A 24,013-nucleotide genomic window follows, 5' to 3' on the forward strand; every position below is an offset into this window, starting at 1 on the left:
GTTATATTTGGTTGGGGTCACATTACTTATTCGTACTTGCTTTTGAGTGTTTCATTTTGGTTTTGCTGGTTCCAAATAAATTGTATATAACACATCTTGCCTTGTGCGTTGTGGTCATACGTGTTTGGTCTTCCTGTGTGGGTACCTGCATACGGTGTGGGGACACCTGTGACAGTAGCAAGACTTGTGTGTGTCGGCTGTAGCCCTCCTGTCCTTACCAGGAGCTGGCCTCACCCCTTGACTGCGCTTCCGTGTTTGGTTCCGTCCCCAGATTGGAATGGGGTGGGGCCTTTGTGGTCACCATTTTTTTTTAATTCTTTATTTATGAACAAGAGGGTGGGATACAGAGAGAGTAAGCAAAAATAGGAGCCACATGGCCTAACATCAATCCGGGTCAGTCAACCTGACCGCAAAGGCTAAGACTAAGAAAGTGCAAACTTCACATTTTGTATCAGAACATACATAATATCTAATATATATATATATATAAAAATGATGACGGTCCAGGTTTGGTCGTACTCTCTTCTTCCCAGCTCTTAAGGCATTTTTATTTATAAAACAAGAAATAAACATTACTATTTGTAGACCGTATGGCCCAGCCCACTCTCGTGGGAGGCCCGTACCATTGTGATCCACATCTAAGGAGTACATACAGAAAAACAGAACAAAAAACAGAAAACAAAGCAAAAGATTAGCAAAAGGTTGAACGGCTTACAACACACCAGGAGAGGAAATTCCAGGTATCGGTCAGTTCAGGCCGGCCTGCATGGGACACTTCTAGTCGTACCCCAGCCGGGCAACAGTGCCCCTTCTTTGAGCCGTCCTATCCTTCTCTTCAGGTCTGGCACACATTAGAGATGTCAGCTGAGTCTCTGAACATGTACCAAGCAGCCCATGTAGCAACAAATCTGTCCTGAGTCCCGTTCAATGAGGAGGTCAGATCCTCCATCAGTTTGATCTCCTCCACTCGTCTAGCCCACATCTCGATAGAAGGTTGGAGGGACTGCTTCCATGAAGCCCGTATGCAGGCCCTTGCCGCATTCAGCATGTGAATCAGTAATGAGCGGCGATAGTGTTTACGTGAAAGCGGAGCCAAGTGGAGGAGATACACTGAGGGTGTGAACGGGAGTGTAAGGCCTGTGATTTTGCCTAGCAGTGTGGCAATCTTGGACCAGAAAGGCCTGACCCTCGAGCAGGACCAGAACACATTCAATATAGAGCCTGGTTCTTCTCCACAACGCCAACAAGCTTCAGACACCGAGGGGTACATAACATGGAGAGTCGTGGGCACCCTGTGCCATCTGGTCAAAAGCTTGTACCCCGCTTCTTGATATTTGTTCGCTACCAAGGACCGTAGGGCAAAGTAGATCATACGGTCTACCTGGTGAGGAGTAAAATCCACTTCCAGATCAGCGGCCCATTGTCTTACAAAGTACGGATGGGAGAGGTCTGGGGGATTGCGTAGGCAGTTCACCATGTGGGACAGGGTATGTCTAGTCGGTTCTGCCTTCAAGCATAAGGTCTCAAAGTCCGTCAACTGTCTCTGGTGGCACGTCTTTCCCGAGAAGGAGCATAGGTAGTGTCTCACCTGTAGGGTGCACCACAGTTGCAAAGGTGGGTCAGTGAGAGTTTGGATCTGAGAAACTTGTTTCCAGCGATCTGCGTCTCTGAAGTGGTATAGTCTAGTCATCCCTGAGGTCTCCAGGGCTCTGGCCAATGGGTTATGCAGACCCAGAGGAAAATGAGGGCACCCCACTACGGGCGTCAAGGGCGAAGGTAAAGGTAAAGGAGAGAGGCCCGACGAGGGCAGCACCTTGTTTGCCACAAACATCGTGGCATGGACCAGTGGGTGGGGGGTCACATTTTATTAATGTTAATATTCACGCTTGTGGATGTCCCCCCTTTTAATGATAAATAACTGACAGCTGCAGCGAAAGACTGACAAAGCCAAAATGCAATGTGGCCAAAAGAGTGTTAAACCAGTATACCGCGCTATCTCACCTTATTGTGAAACAATTGAATATAACCCATAAATCTCCAAATAGACAATAAAACCGTATATCAGGTGTACACATAAAATACAATAAGTATAGTGCAAAAAATATTGAAAAATGTGCAATAATGTGTGACTCATTAATATTCGCTGATATGCAAATTAATCAGCATAACTCAACAATCAATGTGAATGTGTACATAAATTTAATAATGAAGATAATCAATAATAAATATATAACTAAAGTCCATATAAATTATATAATAATTATATACAGAAGTACAAAACTTCATCCGATCCTCACAGGACAAAGATAACCCGTGATCATTTCAAGTAGTGATGAAATTCTTTTTATAAAATTTATATGTGTAATCATATAATCCCACTCCGAAGAAAAAACAATGCTCCCCACTCACCAGAATCAAATAGTCAAATCGCAGTGATCACAGGACGCTACTTTCTCCAACAAAGTAATGGCTTCTAACAGACCTTCTGGCGTGTACGTTACTGCTATCCTGTTCATTCCATTGTGGAGCTGCGTTAGGACCATTATCACCTGCTGAACATTGTGAGATATACCCCTTTGTGGGTTACAAGTTCTATCCACTTTTCATTGATGTAAGTTTTTATTGTTTTTTGCGCAAAATACATTTTTAAAGATTTTATGCTATGTGCAGTATATTTGTTTCTTTATCGGTGAGCTAAAATCCCGGCTACGATCCATTTGTATGAGAAGTGAGGAGGACACCGTTTACTGATTTATTCAAGGTGTTGAGTGGGGAAAGAAAGAGTTTGCGGTGGGAGAGGATACACGGTTTCTTTCAATCAGTGTGAGCCATTGAATACACGTGTGGAGAAAAGAGAAATAAGGTCTGTTGGAAGCCATTACTTTGTTGGGGAAAGTAGCATCCTGTGATCACTGCGATTTGACTACTTGATTTTGGTGAGTGGGGAGCATTGTTTTTTCTTTGGGGTCACATGATTGGGCTGCTTAGTCTAAAATGCCCGGGCCTATTTGTTGTCCCAGTCCGGCCCTGGCCATATGCCTTACGTCGGTGGCAGGGAAAGGGTTAATACAGGTTAGTAAAGCCCCATATCCTGATGGATTTACTGCCTGCTTTTATAAACAATTGGGAGATACGTGGACACTAGACATGTGCGATTTGTTTCGTTCTGAATCGAAATTCGGACGAATTTTCGGAAATTCGGACATTCGAATGTATCCGAATTCCGAATTACAGATATAACGAATGCAAACGAATCCGAATTTCCGTTTCCGAAATTCGGTAGCGGTAGTTCGTTCGAACGTTTGTTTCGTATTCGTTTCTTATTCGTTTCGTTGGTTGAAGAAAAACATTTTTCCCCCTCAAATGTCACTTTGCTGCAAACGAATGAACGAAACGAATAAGAAACAAAAACGAAACGAAGTTCGTCCGAATCCGAATTCCGAATCCGAATTGACTTTCACACCCGAATCACGAAAAACGAAATAACACAAATCCGAATTTAAAACGAAACTAAACAAATTTTTTGGCAGTGCACATGTCTAGTGACACCTTTCTTTGTGAAGGTATGCAATGCGATATCAGACTCTTGTACATTTCCTAAACAGACACTGGAAGCCCACATTTCAATTCTCCCTAAGCCCGGGAAAGACTTGTCGGAGTGTGGCCATTTTTGACCAATTTCTTTAATAAATATAGATTTCAAGCTTTATGCTAAAATTTTAGCCACTAGATTAAAAGCCATAATGAGTAAAATTATTCACCCAGGTCAGACAGGATTTGTTCAGGGGAGAGAGGCAAGAGATAGTACCACTAGGGCTATAAACTTGATATCATTGGCACAGAGAAGGACTATCCCCCTCTGCCTACTCTCGGTCGATGCAGAGAAATCGCGGGTTAATTTGGTCTTTCTAAAACATTCCTCCAGCAGGTGGAATTGGGGGACTCTTTTATTTCTAAGGTGATGGCTTTATATACCCACCCTACTGCAAGGGTACGGGTTAATGGTATTCTTTCTGACTTTATCACTATAAGAAATGGAACACGCCAGGGGTGCCCACTATCTCCTCTTTATATGTTATAGTAATGGAGCATCTGTAATGATTCGTGCAAGCACAGCAAGATATATAGGATTGCAGCTGCGGAGGTAAGTGGCAATGGTTCCGGTGGAGGGTTCACAGTTACACTAGTGCAGTGAGTGAAGTCGGAACCCCTTACACATCATACACCATTTGTTTCTAATAGTATATTAGTAGTGGCAGCAAATTCTCACAGAACCACAATTTACCAGCATTGGGGCCTGTTAGGATTTGTAGTTCACTCGCCCAAGTTATCTTCACAAGGGGTGATGACTGTAGGTAACTACAAGTAATACGATGGCTATGACAGTTCAGAGTATAGGTTATGACACGGTTGGTATCCTGGGTTTAGTTAGCTTCACTAACCCAGAGCATGGAAATCATTTAATTGCTAATAAGATATCACAGTCCTATGCAGCAGTAGAATGGAATCAAATGGCAATGAGAGAGGATGAAGGAAGAGTGTCTCCTAGCAACGGGACGCAGCTGGGCCGAGCTCACCATGTCATCACGATGGCTCAGCTGATGAGCGAGGGGAAAAGTGGAGCGCTGAGGAACGCCCACCCATCGCCCGGCAACGAGACGCTGCTGGCGGGGCCGTCCCCGCCATGGTTTCGGGCATCGGAGCGGTGTTCGTTCCTGACAGCATCTTGCGGTAGCGATCCGACAGAATCCATCAATTACGGGCATAGTTTCCAGCTCTCATCACCACAAATGGGCTTTATTTGCAGATGATCTGCTATTGTTTATATCTACACCTCTAGTTTCTTTCCCCAATATTCTGCAAGAATTTGATAGATATGGGGTCTTTAGCCACTTTCATGTAAATACTTCTAAATACGAGTTTCTCTATATTTCTCTCTCGGAGTCATTACAGACCATTTTCAAGGATTCTTTTTCTTTTAAAAGGCAGTCAATGCCATCATATCTTGGGATTTTTTTACCCTCTGATTTATCTAAACTTTTTACAGTTAAATATAATGACCCGATGGAGTTAATCTTTTCTGATCTCTCTATGTGGAATATTTCTCGACTTTCTTGGGTGGGTAGAATAAATCTTCTTAAAATGGATATTCTCCCCAGGATTCTGAATAAATTTCAAACAATTCCATTTTCTGTTTTTTTTTTAGATTACGGACAGCAGCAATAAAATTTGTTTGGGGGCATAACCCCCCCCCCCCCAACTGATTTTTCATCGATTGAAAGGACAGATTTTTGTTTGAGTATGTGCAGTTTGCATCTTGAGATTTTTTGTTGTACAACCACGCCACTAAGGCCTCATTCACACAAGAAAAGGCCAGCATGTACAGCTCCGTATTGCATGCACGGCCGTTGTCAGAATATTTTCTCTGATTAAAAAAACAGTTTTCGATTTATGAAAACAAGCAAGGATCTGTAATTAAGGAGATTCCCAACTTATCTTCACAAATCAACTAATAACTCGAGTTCTTTTATTTGCGCTAACCTGAAGACAAAATAAGAACAATAATGTGCAAAATATATATTTATTAACTACAAATCAGTGCAAAATATGAATAAAAATTTAAAAAGTGACAAGGAATATGATAAAAATTTCGATAATATTGATCAACAATGATAACAAAAATAAAACCAGGATATTACTTTAAATATCAATGAAACAAAACTAAGTAACTCCTGGAATGTAATTAGTAGCTTCTCATTAGCTCTGCAGAATGTGACAACATAATGCGCAGATTTGACACGTGACCTCTCCCAGCCAACAGATATTCACAAGCTCAAATTTCTACTGTGCATGAACTAACTTATAATACTATGCACAGAACTGGCTATCAGCCAAGAATCTATTTGAGATAAAGATAAACTTCCACTAAGTTATTTTATTTTTATGTAGTATGGCATGGCATGTAGTGCATGGCAATGCCACGGTGTAGTATGGCAACTTTGGCACCCAGGGCTCTCAGCCAAACGGGCTGAGAGGGTCCAGAATGTGAACCATGTTATTAGGAAGTGCCTGGCTTTTCAGGTTTTCCTTATTGTACCTGGGATCTGGAGCTCTCTTAAGGTGAGAAAACAAGGGGTCTCCCAGATAAAGAGTAACTGGAAGTAGCGGTTACTAAGATAAATCGAGACCAGTAATTTTAGTACAAAGAAGTATAAACTTTATTTATGAAAAGATTCAATTTACCATCTATGTGGTTCTCAGAATTTCTAATTTAAAAAGACAACATTGTACATAACACTCATGCATACATTCATTCAAACTGTGGGCCCCACACAATTTCAGGCAATGATAATCCTCCTAGGTTCACTGGGGGTGATGGTTTGTTTTGACCATTAACACCCTATAGGCTGTAAGTGGTGTCTAAAAGTTGCCGTCTATTTTCCTCATGCAATAGTAGGGAATCCCGTTCCGATGTTGAAGTCAGTTTATGAACAGTGTCTCTCTTAGATTTATGTCAATTAAAGATTCTCAGATACAGTGTATCAAAAAAATGAATACGGAACAAAATTGCAGTATTCCCCAAAGGGAAGTAGACTCGACACTTGAGTAATATTTACATCAATTATGATGATGTGTGTTCGTTACAGTCCCAGGTGTATATATAGATCAGTAACACCCTTCACTTTCTGGTGACTGAAAAGGGAGACATGTGAGATACTATTTTGTCAATTTGCTGTTGTACTCACTGTTGGTTGTCTCAAACCCTGTAGTTTCCGCCGTAGTCCTTGGGAAGCTTATCCCTTGTAATATTTGTAGACACGGTGCACCGTGATTTCAGGGTACTTGAGTGGTAATCAAATAGTGTTAACTGAAGGTCCAAACAGATGTCTTCCCCTCATCGTGTTTAAACTGAACTTTTTCATGGAGGCTGCCTTGTGTGTGGGTTTACACAGCTGATAGATCAAACATACTCCGGCCGATGCATTTCACCCCGCCTACCGGGGCTTCGTCAGAGCCTTCTGGATGGCTGGTGAGTGGTTGTTTTAAGTAACCCTTGCACACCTGCTGTGTAATTTTAATCAGAGTGTATGCTCGTTTCTTAGAGTGAAGATGAGGATTATGTTATAAAAAACAAGAGACATGGCTAATCGTTCATTCATTCCGAACATATTTAGGTCTTGTCATTCAATAAGTTAAAAAGTAAAAGATGAAAAAACTACCATATATAGACCTTTTTTTTAAAATATAAAAAGAAAAAAAGACACAAAATTTCAGTCATTATTGTGGAACTTCGTTTTAGAGAAAAACGCTCAGATTAATTTCATTGTTAAGGCCTGAGGGTATCATGGTATCGAGTTTGAATATCCATGTCTTTTCTTTTTGTTGGAGCACCTTATCAAAGTCTCCTCTTCTTGGGGATAAATTCAACGCATAGATGCCCTTTACGCTCAGGCCTTCTAATGATGAATTATGGTGGTCTGCAAAATGTATTGCTAAAGGGCTATCAATTTCCTTATTCTTGATATCTCTGAAGTGTTTACCTATACGTATACGCAACTGTCTTTTAGTTTTACCAATATATAGTTTTTTGCATGGACACTCTAACATATATATTATTTTACTACTCCCACAGTTTATATATTGGGTAATTTGGTAAGATTTTGTACCATCCGTATTATGAAAACATTTGTTTTTTTGTACATAAGGGCATACCTGACATTTGCCACAGGGGTACATTCCTTTTATTTTTGGCATTTTTGACAGAAATGACAAAATGACATCCTTGCTTGGTCTGTACTCTGAGCTAACTAAATGGTCCTTCAAGTTTTTTGCTCTACGTGCTGTCAATAAGGGACGTGGGCCGACTATGTTAGCAATGATGGGGCAAAGTTTTAAAACATGCCAATGTCTATCAAAAATCTGCTTCAATTTCGGCCAACAAGTCCCATATTGAATAATCATTCTAACATGGTTTTCTTTTTTCTGTTTCTCTTTTTTTGATGTTTTTGTCCCTTTGAGAATTTCTATTCTATTTTTTTCTCCTACTTTTGCTTTACTTTTTCTAAGAGTTCTGTGTGAATAACCTCTCTGTCTGAACCGGTTATATATGGTTTTAGATTCTTCTATATAGTCAGAGTGTTTAGTGCAATTACTTTTAATTCTTAGGAACTGTCCTGTGGGGATTCCTTGTTTTTGTGATAGAGGGTGGTGACTTGTTGCATGGAGGAGTGTGTTGGCGGCAGTCTCCTTTCTAAAGGTTTTTGTAATCAATCTTCCTGTTCCAGTTTTAATCATCAGGTCCAAAAATTAAATTTCTGAACGACTATGGGTAAATGTTAATTTTAAATTACGTTCATTAATGTTTAGCTCGGAAATGAATTCTTTCAGTTCATCTTCATTACCTTGCCATATCATCAACACGTCATCAATGTACCTGAGTCACGTTTTGACGTGGCCCAGGTACATAGGGTGATTATAAACTACCTCCTTCTCCCAGAGCCCCAAGTGGAGACATGCATAGGCGGGTGCCCATGGTGCTCCCATTGAGGTTCCTCTATATTGTCTGTAATATGATCCAGAAAATTGGAAATAATTGTTGGAGAGTGCAAAGTCGAGCATCTCCAGCAAAAATTAGTTTTGGGCTGCCATTTCTGGAAAATTTAAATCAAGAAAATACTTCACTGCTCGTAAACCCCATTCATGTGGGATGGATGTATACAGTGATTCTACATCCACCCCCATTAAAAGGATATTTTCCATGGTTTTTAGATCTTCAATTTTATTCAATACATCCCGTGTCTTATATATATGAAGGCAAACCGAGGACCATATCTTTCAAGAGATGGTCTAAGTATTTGCCCAAATTTTCCAAAATGCCCCCCACTGCAGACACAATGGGTCTTCTTGGTGGATTTTTATCGTCCTTATGAATTTTAGGAATAATGTAAAATGTGGGAATATTGAATATATCGGTCTTCAGAAAATTGGATTCCTTCTTAGTGATTAAACCTGCTTCATTTGCCATGTTTATTTAAAAATTATAGTCACTGATGAGTTGTTTAAAAGGGGCATTGGTTAGCTTTTCATATGTTTGTTTATCATTAAGAAGTCGTTTGGCTTCTGTTACATACATTTTTTCAGTTAATAAAACCACATTGCCCCCTTTATCACTGTTCTTGATGATTAGACCTGGTGTGTCTTTTAATTCCTTTAAAGCTTTTCTTTCTATAGGGGTTAAATTATCTATGCCTTTAAGGTCCTAAGTTGTTTCATTCAGATCTTTTTGGACCAATTCTCTGAAAAGCGATATATATCTATTATTAGTTAATGTTGGCATGGTCTTTGATTTTGGTTTAAGTGGGGTGATTCTCCGTGGGGTATCCCCGGAGTCATCTCCGGAGGTTCTCCTCAAGGAGAGCTTCTAAATCTTTCAAGGCTTAGATATCCATATTTTCTTTATCATTTCTTTTATTTTCATCAAACGTAGGGTCAATTAGTTTTCTTTCATGGACACATCTTAAATATACTTTTCTTAAAAATAAATTGAAATCTTTGTAAATTGTGAAATCGTCCATTCCATTAACAGGGGAAAATGATAAACCTCATTTTAATAGGTTTATATGTTGTGCTTTCAACTCAAAGTTGGTGAGATTAATCACATTTAGAGATATCTCTTCCCCTTGTGTATGGTTTGGATCTACGTGCGTTGATTTGTTCGCCTTGTCATCACTCTGTTCTCCCGACTGTTGTCTTGTTTTTTTATTGTTGCGTTTCCCTCTATGTTTCCTCTTTTTTCTTTGAACTTTGCTTATGTCCCCTCCTCCTCTAAATCTAAAAAACTGACCGTCTTATATGTGTGTTCCCCTTCACTCTCACTTGTTCCCTCCATATATCGTTCTTTATTTCTGAATTGTCTTTTTTTGGAGGGACTTCTCCCTCTTCTATTTGTTAGATCAAAAAAATTCCCTCTCTCCCAGTCGTCAAGGTGTCTTTGATATTTATTTTGTTTTGTTTGTCTGAGATTTTTTTGAATTCTTTCGATTTCCTTACGTAGGAATTCATTTTGTTTTTTTGAAGGAGTCATGATCTTTTAAAGGTTCCAAGTTCTTTTTTGTTCAATATATTTTAATTATTATAATTACACTTAAATACAATACAATTTACATAGTGCATTTAAAAAAAAGAAACAGGACAAAAGTATATCGTACATATATCTTTCACATACAATTTCTAACAAATCTACCTCCACATTCTTCTCTCATTCATTCCCACCTTTCATATCTTCTTCTGGATTGGGGTGAAGTCAGCATTTATACACCTGTAATGTTATTTCCCTCCCCGTAATCTAAACTCTGTGTCTGTCTCCCTGTCCACCTCCTCTTGGTGATCACTCTACTCTTCTTTTGTATACACTCTTCATGTGTTCAACTAAGTCTTAAAGACAAATTCTCCAATTATTTGTGTTACCTACTTTAATCCTCTAATCTACCCTATATATCTGTGTTCCTACTCTTCATATAAACCTAAATAGTAAATCCCAAAAATTACATTCCATTAACAAACCTTATATGTGCCTATCCCCATCCACCTTGCCCCTTTCACTTCCCCAATTAAAACCTCTTTTCTACCCTCCCTTCCCCCATTGCGTCTTTCTCCCAATCCTCCAGAATACATTCTTCCTTCCCTGTTATCGTGTCACTCATACAGGTCTAAAATCTGAATTAATATTTTATATATCTATCCAGAAGTCATAATTTTGCAACTTGGCCGTGTATTCATTACCCTTCTATTTCTGTAGTAATATCAGTAGTGTCTATGGATACGTAATTTCTTCCCCTCTATGTCCCCTTCTTACTACTTAATCCTTTTCTAACACCTTTCTAAATTCCTCTGTCTGTCTATATATTCCCCATTTTTCACATATCTTTTTGTAACTTTCCTTTTTATTTGTATCCTTTGCACTTAGTTCCTCCATATATCTTATTTCTTTCATTGTGTTAGACCAATTCTCTGATGTAGGTGGTGCCGTTGATTTCCATCCACGCGCTATACTAACTCTAGCTGCAACCAGTACAAATCTTAGGATATCGCTTTTTATATTTTTTAGAGATCCAGGTATCAGTGATAATATAGCCATTAAGGGATCTTTTTCAATGTTTTGTCCCTCTATAGAGTTATATATTTCAAATACTGACTCCCAAAACGGCTGTAATCCACCAGATATGCAAGTATGTCCCCTCCTCTAAGATACCTCTCCAACATCTATCGGACAATTCTGGATTTATATGTTTAATACCCTCTTTCGTTCTGTTATTCTGTTTTGTTTTGTTCTGCATTGTTATTTTTCCTTTTTGTTCTTTAAATCAATTCTCCAGATCCATATGTGAAGATTCATCTCATGCAGAATGGCAAGCGATTGAAGAAGAAAAAAACCACCATTAAGAAAAACACACTGAATCCCTACTATAATGAGTCATTCAGCTTTGAAGTTCCTTTTGACCAAATCCAGGTGTGGACCATAAATAATAATTTGCATTCAACGTGAGAAATGATCTTGTTATAGAAATGTATATCGTATTTAAATCCGCTGCGCTTAAAAGCACAGTTCTCTGCTCTCCCGGTATAATTTGGCTGAATGTGCTCAGCAAGGAAACACAGACACTCGCTGTTGTCTCGTCAGATCCTCAGTCGCTGTCCTCCTCACTTGAGGAAGACTTTTTTATTTATAGGGGTAACACAGGAAGTGCTGGCCACAACAGCCACCACTTCCTCATACAACAATAGAATACAGAGCCAGCCAATGAAACACATGTATACATCTGAATAGACAATAGAAAAGGGGAGGGTATGCTCATGCATGTGAAGCACCGTGCACAGTTAGCAGCTGCTAGTTTATGTTTCACGTGCACATTTGTTAACAATGGATTTCCCGCCAAAAACACTTACACAAAGGAAGCAGCATGTTTGCACATGGACGACGCCATCTTTAATCTCCTGTTAACACTGGAGCGAACTTTATCCAGCATTGCTCAGTGAGCAATGCCCAATAAAGTTATTATGATTTGCATTGATGGGAGCTTATGTGCATGGACAATGCCATACTACTTCCAACGCGCTGATCAGACGCATCAGAAATACCAACGCACGTTCCTTTCAAAAATGCAGATATGTATCTTAAATAATACTATGTTCTCAAAGCAAATGTATACACGCCACGCTAATAAATCCACGCACCGCGCAGGGGCCCTAGCTTGGCATCCACATACTCGCTAAGAGAACATTGCTCCGCCATATCCACTCCAATGGTTTATTTCCAGTGCCGAATAATCCGGGTCACGCTCCAATCGAGCGTGACGCAGAAATCCGGACACTGAGACATGATGACAATATTACACTAAAAACACATCCTAGTAAAATTTCCACAACAGTCTTGACATTTCAAATGTCTTCTAAAGCATAAATGTTTTTGTTTTTTCATTTCCATTATTTGTTGTTTGGGAATCTAGTAGGATTATTGAAAAGATGTTGTTATACCCACATTATTAAATTGGACTGTTGTCTGATATAAATAACTTAAAAGAAAAGTAAAGCCAAGCCTTATTTTTGGATTCACTTCTTTTTTGCCAGCTGTTAGCTGACAGCACGGAGCCGTGCTGCAGCCTAGAAGTATCCCTAGAATTACTAGAATTACTAGAAGTAATTTTGTTGCATCCACATTGGCTACTGAAGTGACAGATGGCTCTGCCTTTCTGCACTTGGTTTAAAGTCAGTCAGTCGTGCACACCCACTCCCCTGTCTGTTGCTCCCTGTTGGAGAAAGTGACCAACAATTACGGCTCTCTGCTGGGAGAAGAGACAGAGAGATGATCAAAGGTTGCATAATCAGTCAGTTCTTGGACTTAGAGCCAACATGTGACAGTTGCAGTGTCCCTATCTGGCTCTAAGTATTGGGGAGAGTATGTTTGCTCCTTCAAATAATGTTATAATCATGTTATTTGAGATATGAGAACATAATTCTCAATTCATGTAGAATTGGTCCCAAAATGCAGACAGGATTAGATTCAGGCCAAATTTAATGAATTTGGATGACCCAAGCCAAAGCTAACTTTCAGTTTGGTTCCAAATGGCTTCTGTGTGCCATATGACCTCCAAAGCAATCAGAGCTGCTGGAAAATGTTATATTTACTCTGGTATAAAAGGAAGCCTCCTGAGTTACTTAAGCTGGCCATACACCTATAGATTATTTGCAGATTTGCTATGGGCAAATGGAAAAAGTGCTACAGATTGCTCTATCTAGTCTAAACTGTGTGGATGGGGGAATCTTCCACTGGGCCAAGCTTCAGTATCTTTCTAGTCGGTCCTGCTTGCTCTCAAACCTGAATAATGCCTGCATCCAATCAGATTGTTCAGGTATTTTGACAACCTTCGGGGACGGACTAGCAAGATACTGAAGCTTGGCCCATCGGGAGATTCCTTCATCCACACAGTTTAGCGTAGATGGAGGAATCTGGTGCACTTTCCATCTGACCATAGAAAATCCTCAGATAATCTATATATTATTAGTTAATGTTGGCATGGTCTTTGATTTTGGTTTAAGTGGGGTGATTCTCCGTGGGGTATCCCCGGAGTCATCTCCGGAGGTTCTCCTCAAGGAGAGCTTCTAAATCTTTCAAGGCTTAGATATCCATATTTTCTTTATCATTTCTTTTATTTTCATCAAACGTAGGGTCAATTAGTTTTCTTTCATGGACACATCTTAAATATACTTTTCTTAAAAATAAATTGAAATCTTTGTAAATTGTGAAATCGTCCATTCCATTAACAGGGGAAAATGATAAACCTCGTTTTAATAGGTTTATATGTTGTGCTTTCAACTCAAAGTTGGTGAGATTAATCACATTTAGAGATATCTCTTCCCCTTGTGTATGGTTTGGATCTACGTGCGTTGATTTGTTCGCCTTGTCATCACTCTGTTCTCCCGACTGTTGTCTTGTTTTTTTATTGTTGCGTTTCCCTCTATGTTTCCTCTTTTTTCTTTGAACTTTGCTTATGTCCCCTCCTCCTCTAAATCTAAAAAACTGACCGTCTTATATGTGTGTTCCCCTTCACTCTCACTTGTTCCCTCCATATATCGTTCTTTATTTCTGAATTGTCTTTTTTTGGAGGGACTTCTCCCTCTTCTATTTGTTAGATCAAAAAAATTCCCTCTCTCCCAGTCGTCAAGGTGTCTTTGATATTTATTTTGTTTTGTTTGTCTGAGATTTTTTTGAATTCTTTCGATTTCCTTACGTAGGAATTCATTTTGTTTTTTTGAAGGAGTCATGATCTTTTAAAGGTTCCAAGTTCTTTTTTGTTCAATATATTTTAATTATTATAATTACACTTAAATACAATACAATTTACATAGTGCATTTAAAAAAAAGAAACAGGACAAAAGTATATCGTACATATATCTTTCACATACAATTTCTAACAAATCTACCTCCACATTCTTCTCTCATTCATTCCCACCTTTCATATCTTCTTCTGGATTGGGGTGAAGTCAGCATTTATACACCTGTAATGTTATTTCCCTCCCCGTAATCTAAACTCTGTGTCTGTCTCCCTGTCCACCTCCTCTTGGTGATCACTCTACTCTTCTTTTGTATACACTCTTCATGTGTTCAACTAAGTCTTAAAGACAAATTCTCCAATTATTTGTGTTACCTACTTTAATCCTCTAATCTACCCTATATATCTGTGTTCCTACTCTTAATATAAACCTAAATAGTAAATCCCAAAAATTACATTCCATTAACAAACCTTATATGTGCCTATCCCCATCCACCTTGCCCCTTTCACTTCCCCAATTAAAACCTCTTTTCTACCCTCCCTTCCCCCATTGCGTCTTTCTCCCAATCCTCCAGAATACATTCTTCCTTCCCTGTTATCGTGTCACTCATACAGGTCTAAAATCTGAATTAATATTTTATATATCTATCCAGAAGTCATAATTTTGCAACTTGGCCGTGTATTCATTACCCTTCTATTTCTGTAGTAATATCAGTAGTGTCTATGGATACGTAATTTCTTCCCCTCTATGTCCCCTTCTTACTACTTAATCCTTTTCTAACACCTTTCTAAATTCCTCTGTCTGTCTATATATTCCCCATTTTTCACATATCTTTTTGTAACTTTCCTTTTTATTTGTATCCTTTGCACTTAGTTCCTCCATATATCTTATTTCTTTCATTGTGTTAGACCAATTCTCTGATGTAGGTGGTGCCGTTGATTTCCATCCACGCGCTATACTAACTCTAGCTGCAACCAGTACAAATCTTAGGATATCGCTTTTTATATTTTTTAGAGATCCAGGTATCAGTGATAATATAGCCATTAAGGGATCTTTTTCAATGTTTTGTCCCTCTATAGAGTTATATATTTCAAATACTGACTCTGAAAACGGCTGTAGTCCACCAGATATGCAAGTATGTCCCCTCCTCTAAGATACCTCTCCAACATCTATCGGACAATTCTGGATTTATATGTTTAATACCCTCTTTCGTTCTGTTATTCTGTTTTGTTTTGTTCTGCATTGTTATTTTTCCTTTTTGTTCTTTAAATCAATTCTCCAGATCCATATGTGAAGATTCATCTCATGCAGAATGGCAAGCGATTGAAGAAGAAAAAAACCACCATTAAGAAAAACACACTGAATCCCTACTATAATGAGTCATTCAGCTTTGAAGTTCCTTTTGACCAAATCCAGGTGTGGACCATAAATAATAATTTGCATTCAACGTGAGAAATGATCTTGTTATAGAAATGTATATCGTATTTAAATCCGCTGCGCTTAAAAGCACAGTTCTCTGCTCTCCCGGTATAATTTGGCTGAATGTGCTCAGCAAGGAAACACAGACACTCGCTGTTGTCTCGTCAGATCCTCAGTCGCTGTCCTCCTCACTTGAGGAAGACTTTTTTATTTATAGGGGTAACACAGGAAGTGCTGGCCACAACAGCCACCACTTCCTCATACAACAATAGAATACAGAGCCAGCCAATGAAACACATGTATACATCTGAATAGACAATAGAAAAGGGGAGGGTATGCTCATGCATGTGAAGCACCGTGCACAGTTAGCAGCTGCTAGTTTATGTTTCACGTGCACATTTGTTAACAATGGATTTCCCGCCAAAAACACTTACACAAAGGAAGCAGCATGTTTGCACATGGACGACGCCATCTTTAATCTCCTGTTAACACTGGAGCGAACTTTATCCAGCATTGCTCAGTGAGCAATGCCCAATAAAGTTATTATGATTTGCATTGATGGGAGCTTATGTGCATGGACAATGCCATACTACTTCCAACGCGCTGATCAGACGCATCAGAAATACCAACGCACGTTCCTTTCAAAAATGCAGATATGTATCTTAAATAATACTATGTTCTCAAAGCAAATGTATACACGCCACGCTAATAAATCCACGCACCGCGCAGGGGCCCTAGCTTGGCATCCACATACTCGCTAAGAGAACATTGCTCCGCCATATCCACTCCAATGGTTTATTTCCAGTGCCGAATAATCCGGGTCACGCTCCAATCGAGCGTGACGCAGAAATCCGGACACTGAGACATGATGACAATATTACACTAAAAACACATCCTAGTAAAATTTCCACAACAGTCTTGACATTTCAAATGTCTTCTAAAGCATAAATGTTTTTGTTTTTTCATTTCCATTATTTGTTGTTTGGGAATCTAGTAGGATTATTGAAAAGATGTTGTTATACCCACATTATTAAATTGGACTGTTGTCTGATATAAATAACTTAAAAGAAAAGTAAAGCCAAGCCTTATTTTTGGATTCACTTCTTTTTTGCCAGCTGTTAGCTGACAGCACGGAGCCGTGCTGCAGCCTAGAAGTATCCCTAGAATTACTAGAATTACTAGAAGTAATTTTGTTGCATCCACATTGGCTACTGAAGTGACAGATGGCTCTGCCTTTCTGCACTTGGTTTAAAGTCAGTCAGTCGTGCACACCCACTCCCCTGTCTGTTGCTCCCTGTTGGAGAAAGTGACCAACAATTACGGCTCTCTGCTGGGAGAAGAGACAGAGAGATGATCAAAGGTTGCATAATCAGTCAGTTCTTGGACTTAGAGCCAACATGTGACAGTTGCAGTGTCCCTATCTGGCTCTAAGTATTGGGGAGAGTATGTTTGCTCCTTCAAATAATGTTATAATCATGTTATTTGAGATATGAGAACATAATTCTCAATTCATGTAGAATTGGTCCCAAAATGCAGACAGGATTAGATTCAGGCCAAATTTAATGAATTTGGATGACCCAAGCCAAAGCTAACTTTCAGTTTGGTTCCAAATGGCTTCTGTGTGCCATATGACCTCCAAAGCAATCAGAGCTGCTGGAAAATGTTATATTTACTCTGGTATAAAAGGAAGCCTCCTGAGTTACTTAAGCTGGCCATACACCTATAGATTATTTGCAGATTTGCTATGGGCAAATGGAAAAAGTGCTACAGATTGCTCTATCTAGTCTAAACTGTGTGGATGGGGGAATCTTCCACTGGGCCAAGCTTCAGTATCTTTCTAGTCGGTCCTGCTTGCTCTCAAACCTGAATAATGCCTGCATCCAATCAGATTGTTCAGGTATTTTGACAACCTTCGGGGACGGACTAGCAAGATACTGAAGCTTGGCCCATCGGGAGATTCCTTCATCCACACAGTTTAGCGTAGATGGAGGAATCTGTTGCACTTTCCATCTGACCATAGAAAATCCTCAGATAATCTATATCTGTATAGCCAGCTTTACCCATCACTGGACGACATTTAACAAGCACCTTGTTCTTGGTACAATGTTTGAAAAAAGTGCCTCACACAATTTGTGCACCTTTGCCTACTTCTGTAGTTACCTTTCCACCACAAAGGCTTCTTCCACCTACAGGCCCAAGCCTGTACAATTTCTGAAATCACTGTCTCGTGCTACTTCTGCACCTATACCCACCTCTCTAGTTACCCTGCAATCCCAAGGCTCCTACCACCTATCAGGCCCAAACTCTGAACAATATCTTGCTATCCCTGCTACATCTTATGCTTGAACTGCTTCTGGTCATATTCACATTGCTCCTGTCAGAACAGTCAAAGCTGTCATGCCCCAAAAACTCATGGGAATAAAAAAATTTCCAGAGAGGTTAAGGACTTCAATTCTGCACAATATTGCACAATGTGCTGCTCTCCTATGCAAAATTTCTGGAGCCCGTTTTGGATTCCCATTGACTTCAGTGAGGCTTGTAATTCAGACATTTTGGAGGCTCACATGTTTTTAAGTTTTACAACTAATCAAACTTTTCAAAAGTTAACTTATCTTTATTCTTCAGTATGCATTTACTATCAAATGCCTGTTCAACAAAAGAATGATTGTGTTATGGACAGCTGGTGTCTAATGTAGGTGTATCTCCTTGAAAAGGCCATAGCACTGAAAAAATTAATTTCAGGGGGCAATATTAGCATTGATTATTTCAGGGGTACCATATTGTTTAATAACTTTATTTAGTTTTTCTTTTGTTTTATGTCCACAGAAAGTACAAGTGGTCCTTACGGTGCTTGATTATGACAAGCTTGGCAAAAATGAAGCTATTGGAAAGATCTTTGTTGGCTGCAATGCTACAGGAATTGAGTTACGTCATTGGTCTGATATGCTAGCCAATCCTAGAAGGCCAATTGCTCAGTGGCACACTCTACAGCCAGACGAGGAAGTGGATGCTGCCCTTGGACTGAAGACTTCATGATGTCACTTCCTCTGTGTGAATGTGGGTGGGAGTGTATGTGTGTGTTTGTGCAAGCACAGCTCCACATGCTGCTGTTGTATATACCTGTTCAAAGCTGTAGCTGTGAAATAGCTTTGAGAAACCTCCTGTTTTGTGGTAATTTTTGTAAATTACTAAAATATTTATAGGACTTGGCCAAGAGGTAGTATCCTTTTTCAAAATATCTCAGCTGGTTAATATGAAAATTAAAATACTTGAACTGATCATTGAAACAATCTTTTCTTATAGGTTATGAAGCATAGAAGCACCAGTATGGTTCCTGTATGCATTTTTACAACTAGTTTTTAGATATTTTTTAATTTTCACCGAAATAGCATTAAAAACTTTGCCTTAGAAAGCTTAGGGGTGAAGAAACTAAGTGTGCAACATTAAAATAAATATATTTGTTGAGAATGATCAGGGACACAAAAGATATATGAGGATAGATTTTTGACAATTTTAAGACATTTTTGTGAAGAATGTTAATTCTTAATGTAATTCAGTCAGGTGAAGAGAAACTTTTACCTACAAAAAAACATTTACTTGAAGGGATATGAAAAAAAAAAGATCTCTTAGTGATTTGAATTGACTGTCCATTTTGTATACTGTTTCACTTGAACTCCAAAATGGAGATCAAAATTAAAGTAATTAAAAGTGGATATGTAATTCCCATATGATATCTTAACATCTCAAAAATGTAGACTTTATTAATGTGTTTACTGGGGATGCACCGATACTTTTCACATACCAGTGCGGATACCCTGCATTTTCATGAGAACTACCATTGTTGCAGCAGTTGCGGCCGGGACCTAGCTCTGGCACTCCACCATTGTCCTGAAATCATTAGTCTGTACTGTTTTAGAAAAACGGTCACATGGCAATAAACAAAAATGTATCAGTACTTGTATTTGTTAGTACTTGCGCAAGTATCAGTACTTGTACTTGCAAAAATGGTATCGGTGCATCCCTATATTTATATTTATAAAACAAAATCATACATTAAAACGGATATGTACGAATCCCAGGAGCTCCGTATGCTCCTTACAAATGACAGCTGCCTCCTAACTTTTGAATTTTTCTCTAGTCTAGTCTTGGAGCTCGAAAGTATGTGTACTTGTACTTGTACCGAGTACGGTACTTGGTATCGGTGCATTCCTAGTGTTTATCCATCCAAATAATATGCTTCTATTGTGGTTAGACACTTATTGGCCAAATTTAGCTTCCAATTACCATCCCACTTTGGAGTCTCACTCCTCTTGTTGTCATTGGGAAGATTCTCAGTTCTACACTTTGTCCATATTTTGTAAGAAAAAAACCCAACAGGGAGAGTAGAACCCATTTTCATGACCATAGCAGATCTTGTGAAGTTAGGAAGCACAGATATTACCATTGTATTTAGCAAACCAATATATATCCAGAACTAACATTTCAGTTCTAGACAGACTGACCCTTTAATTTAGCTTACTGAGACGTAAAATGTAAAGCAACTTGTTGTATTCCCTTAATGTTCACATCCTTATTCTCACTATGTCAACCAGAATAAGAGTTTAATTGAGAATTTATGCTTATATACAGATTTCAGTGATCTTTGGTTACACAAGTTGTGGTAGAAATGTGCATTTAACATACTTTATTAGATGTTATTACTGCTCTTTTAGCCTTCGTTAACACTTGTGTGACTGCATTTTCATGCATTTTCTAGCACATTTTTGTTGTACATTTTTTGTGCTTTTTTTGCGATTTAATTTTTTTTTTATGTGGTTTCATGCTATATGTGTTTTTATTTGGGCCAGTAAGGGTGAAATAAAGTATGGGTAAAGCCTGGGTTACTATGTAGCACCAATGGAATCACATTCATCTTTCTAAGCCCCTCTTTGCATCTGGGTGCTCTGTATAAACACACGTGTAAGATGCACTGAGGTACCTTAAATCTCACCAAAATGCATGATGCATCACATTGTTTAACAAAACATTAAAACAGACTTCTTTGGTGGCCCATTTATTTCAATACATGCCACACAAAAAATGCACATACATATGCACAAAATGTTGCACCTGTACAAGTGTGAATGAAGGCTTAAAGTCACACTGTAGTGCAATGCATAGGTGTGAATGGGCTGCATAGAAAATAATGGGATTACTTTTGTTGAGTGGTGGCTGAAGAGCTTTAAATTGCATAGATGTCAACAAAGACTTCTACTGTTTTTTCTATTTTTGAATACTGCAAATAAAGTAGCCAGTTAATGGGTCAGACAATCCAAAATTGATATACGGATAGTTGCTAGCGGAATTACTTGCTTGCTAGCTTTGTGTATCTGTTGGGGATTCTGGGGGAGACCTTTTCAAAAGTTTTAGCTTAATCTTTGCATAAACATTACAGGAGAATTTTACTATCCTGCTTAGTTAGTATTTGATTTTACATTAGGGCAATGAGGTGAAAGGAAGAATGTGGCCAATCCTGATGCAAAAAATCCAGTGACACTCTATGACTAGTGAAGGTAGGGGGGTGGGGGTAGAGCAAGGAACTCTAGCAGAAAGGCTCGTTAGTAAGGACTTAATGCCTGAAAGATATGGGAAGTCACTATCTATGTATTACTAAAATATGGACTATTTTGTGAATTAACCCTTACAAGTAAGGAATTAATTAGAAAATAAACTCTGAAGTCTGCAATTCATTCTAAGATTTACCATACCAAAGATAAGTCAAATATATCAATGTGATTTATGGTAAAATTAAAAACAAGTTGTGAAATTCTTTAGACGCCATTCATTTGCCTGAAAGACAATAGAGACAATAAAAAAAGACAATATTGATGCATTACAAGGAAGTGTTAAGTAAATACTTTGGACTCATGTATAAAAACAAAGGAAATCCAAAAAGTATGTAGCCTCTAGTAATCAGTCAGTTTTTCAGCGCAGGTTAAAATATAAACAAAATTCTGTTACATAGTTACATAGTATTTGGGGTTGAATAAAGACATAAGTCCATCAAGTCCAACCCATATAGGTCCATGCTCTACTCATTCTTAGGAATACTTGTACCCCTGAATATTACGGTCCCTCAGGAAATCGTCCAAAAGTTTCTTGAACAATTCCACACTCTTAGCTGAAATCACTGCCGGTGGCAGTGAGTTCCAGACCCTAACCGCTCTTACTGTGAAGAACCCCCTTTGCCCCTTGTGCTGGAATTTTTTCTCCACCAATTTTAGATGGTGGCCTTTTAAACTTAAAGAGTTGGTTGCCAATGTTGCTGTCACCATTTAACATCTTGTACATGAAAATCATATCCCCCTTAAAGGAGAACTATGAGGTGAGTGCTTTTCACTCACCTCATAGTTCTAGCCGACCTGTGACAATGAGACTGTTACAGGTCGCTTCAGTAGATCAGGAGGCGTTCGCTCACCTCTCGATCCTGTCACGGCGTGACAGGGGAGGGGCTGGATTCCCCCCTCCCCGCTCCGATCCGCCAGCGCTGACTGGTGGAACGGACGGGGGATGGGGCGGGTACAGCTGGCTCTGCCTTTGGATAGGCAGAGCCAGCTGTAATTCACGCAGCTGGGCAGATCCCGGCACAATTGTCGGGATCCGCTTCAGCTGCGGCGTCTCAGTATACCACGAGCAGCTGCTCGCGGTATACTGCGGCGTCTCAGTATACCGCGAGCTACAGCTCCCGGTATACTGAGCCTTGGGTGACGGGAGGACGCTATTTTGTATCCTCCCGTTACCCTAAGGAGAACTATGGGGAAAAGACTTAACCCCATAGTTCCCTTTTAATCTCCTTAATTCCAACGTGAACATGTTTCAATTCAGTAGCCTTGTCTCATAGCTCTGGTCCTCCATTCCCCTAATTAGTTTGGTTGCCCTCCGCTGGAATCTCTCCAGCTCAAGGATGTCCCTTCTTAGTACCAGCGACCAAAACTGGACCGCGTACTCCAGATGAGGCCGAACCAATGATCTATAAAGTGGGACAATTATAGACTTGTCTCTGCAATACATCCCCTTCTTAATACAGGAAAAGACCCTACTTGCTTTGTTTACAGCAGCTTGGCACTGCAAGCTACCATTCAGTTTGTGGTCTACAATGACCCCCAAATCTTTTTTTATTTCTGACTTCCCTAGTGGCATACCCATGATGGTATAGCCCATTTGTTTATTTTTATTTCCAAAGTGCATTACTTTGCATTTATCGACATTAAACCTCATCTGCCATATTATTGCCCACTCCCCTATTTTATCCAGGTCTTCCTGTAATGTTATATTGTCACGATCCGTTTCTAATACCCTCCCTATTTTTGTATCGTCTGCAAACACAGAAACATGGCTATTCACTCCCTCCCTGATATCATTAATAAATAGGTTGAACAATATGGGACATAGCACAGATCCTTGAGGCACACCGCTCATTACACTAGCCCAGTCTGAAAAGGTGCCATTTATAGATACTCTCTGGACACGTTCCCGTAGCCAGTTTTCTATCCATGAACACACCACTTCATCTATGCCCATACCTCTCAGCTTGTGTATTAAGCTTATCAAATGCCTTTGAGAAATCCAGATATACCACATCTACCGGCCTCCCTCCATCCATATCTCTGCTTACCCCCTCATAAAAAGTTAGCAAGTAAGTCAGGCAGGAACGGTCTTTCCTGAACCCATGCTGATTGTCATTAACTATGCCCTTATCCTTAACAAATTTTACCAAATAGTCCTTAATTATACCTTCTAACAGTTTACAAACTACCGATGTTAGACTGACCGGCCTATAGTTCCCTGGTTGGCATCTAGCCCCCTTTTTGAATATTGGAACTACCGTAGCCCTCCGCCAATCACATGGTACCCTACCAGTCACTAAGGATTCCTTAAAAATTAGGAATAATGGTCTTGTTATAACCTGGCTTAATTCCTTAAGTACCTTGGGGTGAAGGTTATCTGGTCCAACTGCTTTATTTGCATTGAGCATTTTAAGTCTATGTTCTATTCCGCTTTCCGTCAACCATTGTGGTATATTATCGATTGAACTATGTGTTTTATCACGTACGTCGAACCCGTTTCCCTCCTGAGTGTATACTGAGGAGAAAAAATTGTTCAGCGCCTCGGCCCTCTCCTTGTCATTTGTGAGTAACTTCCCATTTTTGTCCTTTATTGGGCCTATCTGCTCCTTTCTTACCTTTTTACTGTTAATATATTGGTAGAATTTTTTTTTATTTTT

The 24,013-nt window shown here is 39.3% G+C and overlaps 1 protein-coding gene across 1 annotated transcript in view; it reads left to right on the forward strand.

Moving 5' to 3' along the window:
• LOC108800424 (synaptotagmin-A-like) overlaps positions 1-18,896 on the forward strand; it is a 177,776-nt gene extending 158,880 nt beyond the window's left edge. The window contains exons 6-7 of the mRNA XM_018572406.1: positions 11,376-11,509; positions 18,577-18,896. Coding sequence (XP_018427908.1) covers positions 11,376-11,509; positions 18,577-18,786 — 344 coding nt within the window. The 3' untranslated portion in view covers positions 18,787-18,896. The remainder of the gene's footprint in view (positions 1-11,375; positions 11,510-18,576) is intronic.
• Positions 18,897-24,013: the final 5,117 nt, after the last annotated feature.

This window comes from Nanorana parkeri, unplaced genomic scaffold, assembly GCF_000935625.1.
Source record: "Nanorana parkeri isolate BGI_ZX_2015 unplaced genomic scaffold, ASM93562v1 scaffold2020, whole genome shotgun sequence".
NCBI lineage: Eukaryota > Metazoa > Chordata > Amphibia > Anura > Dicroglossidae > Nanorana > Nanorana parkeri.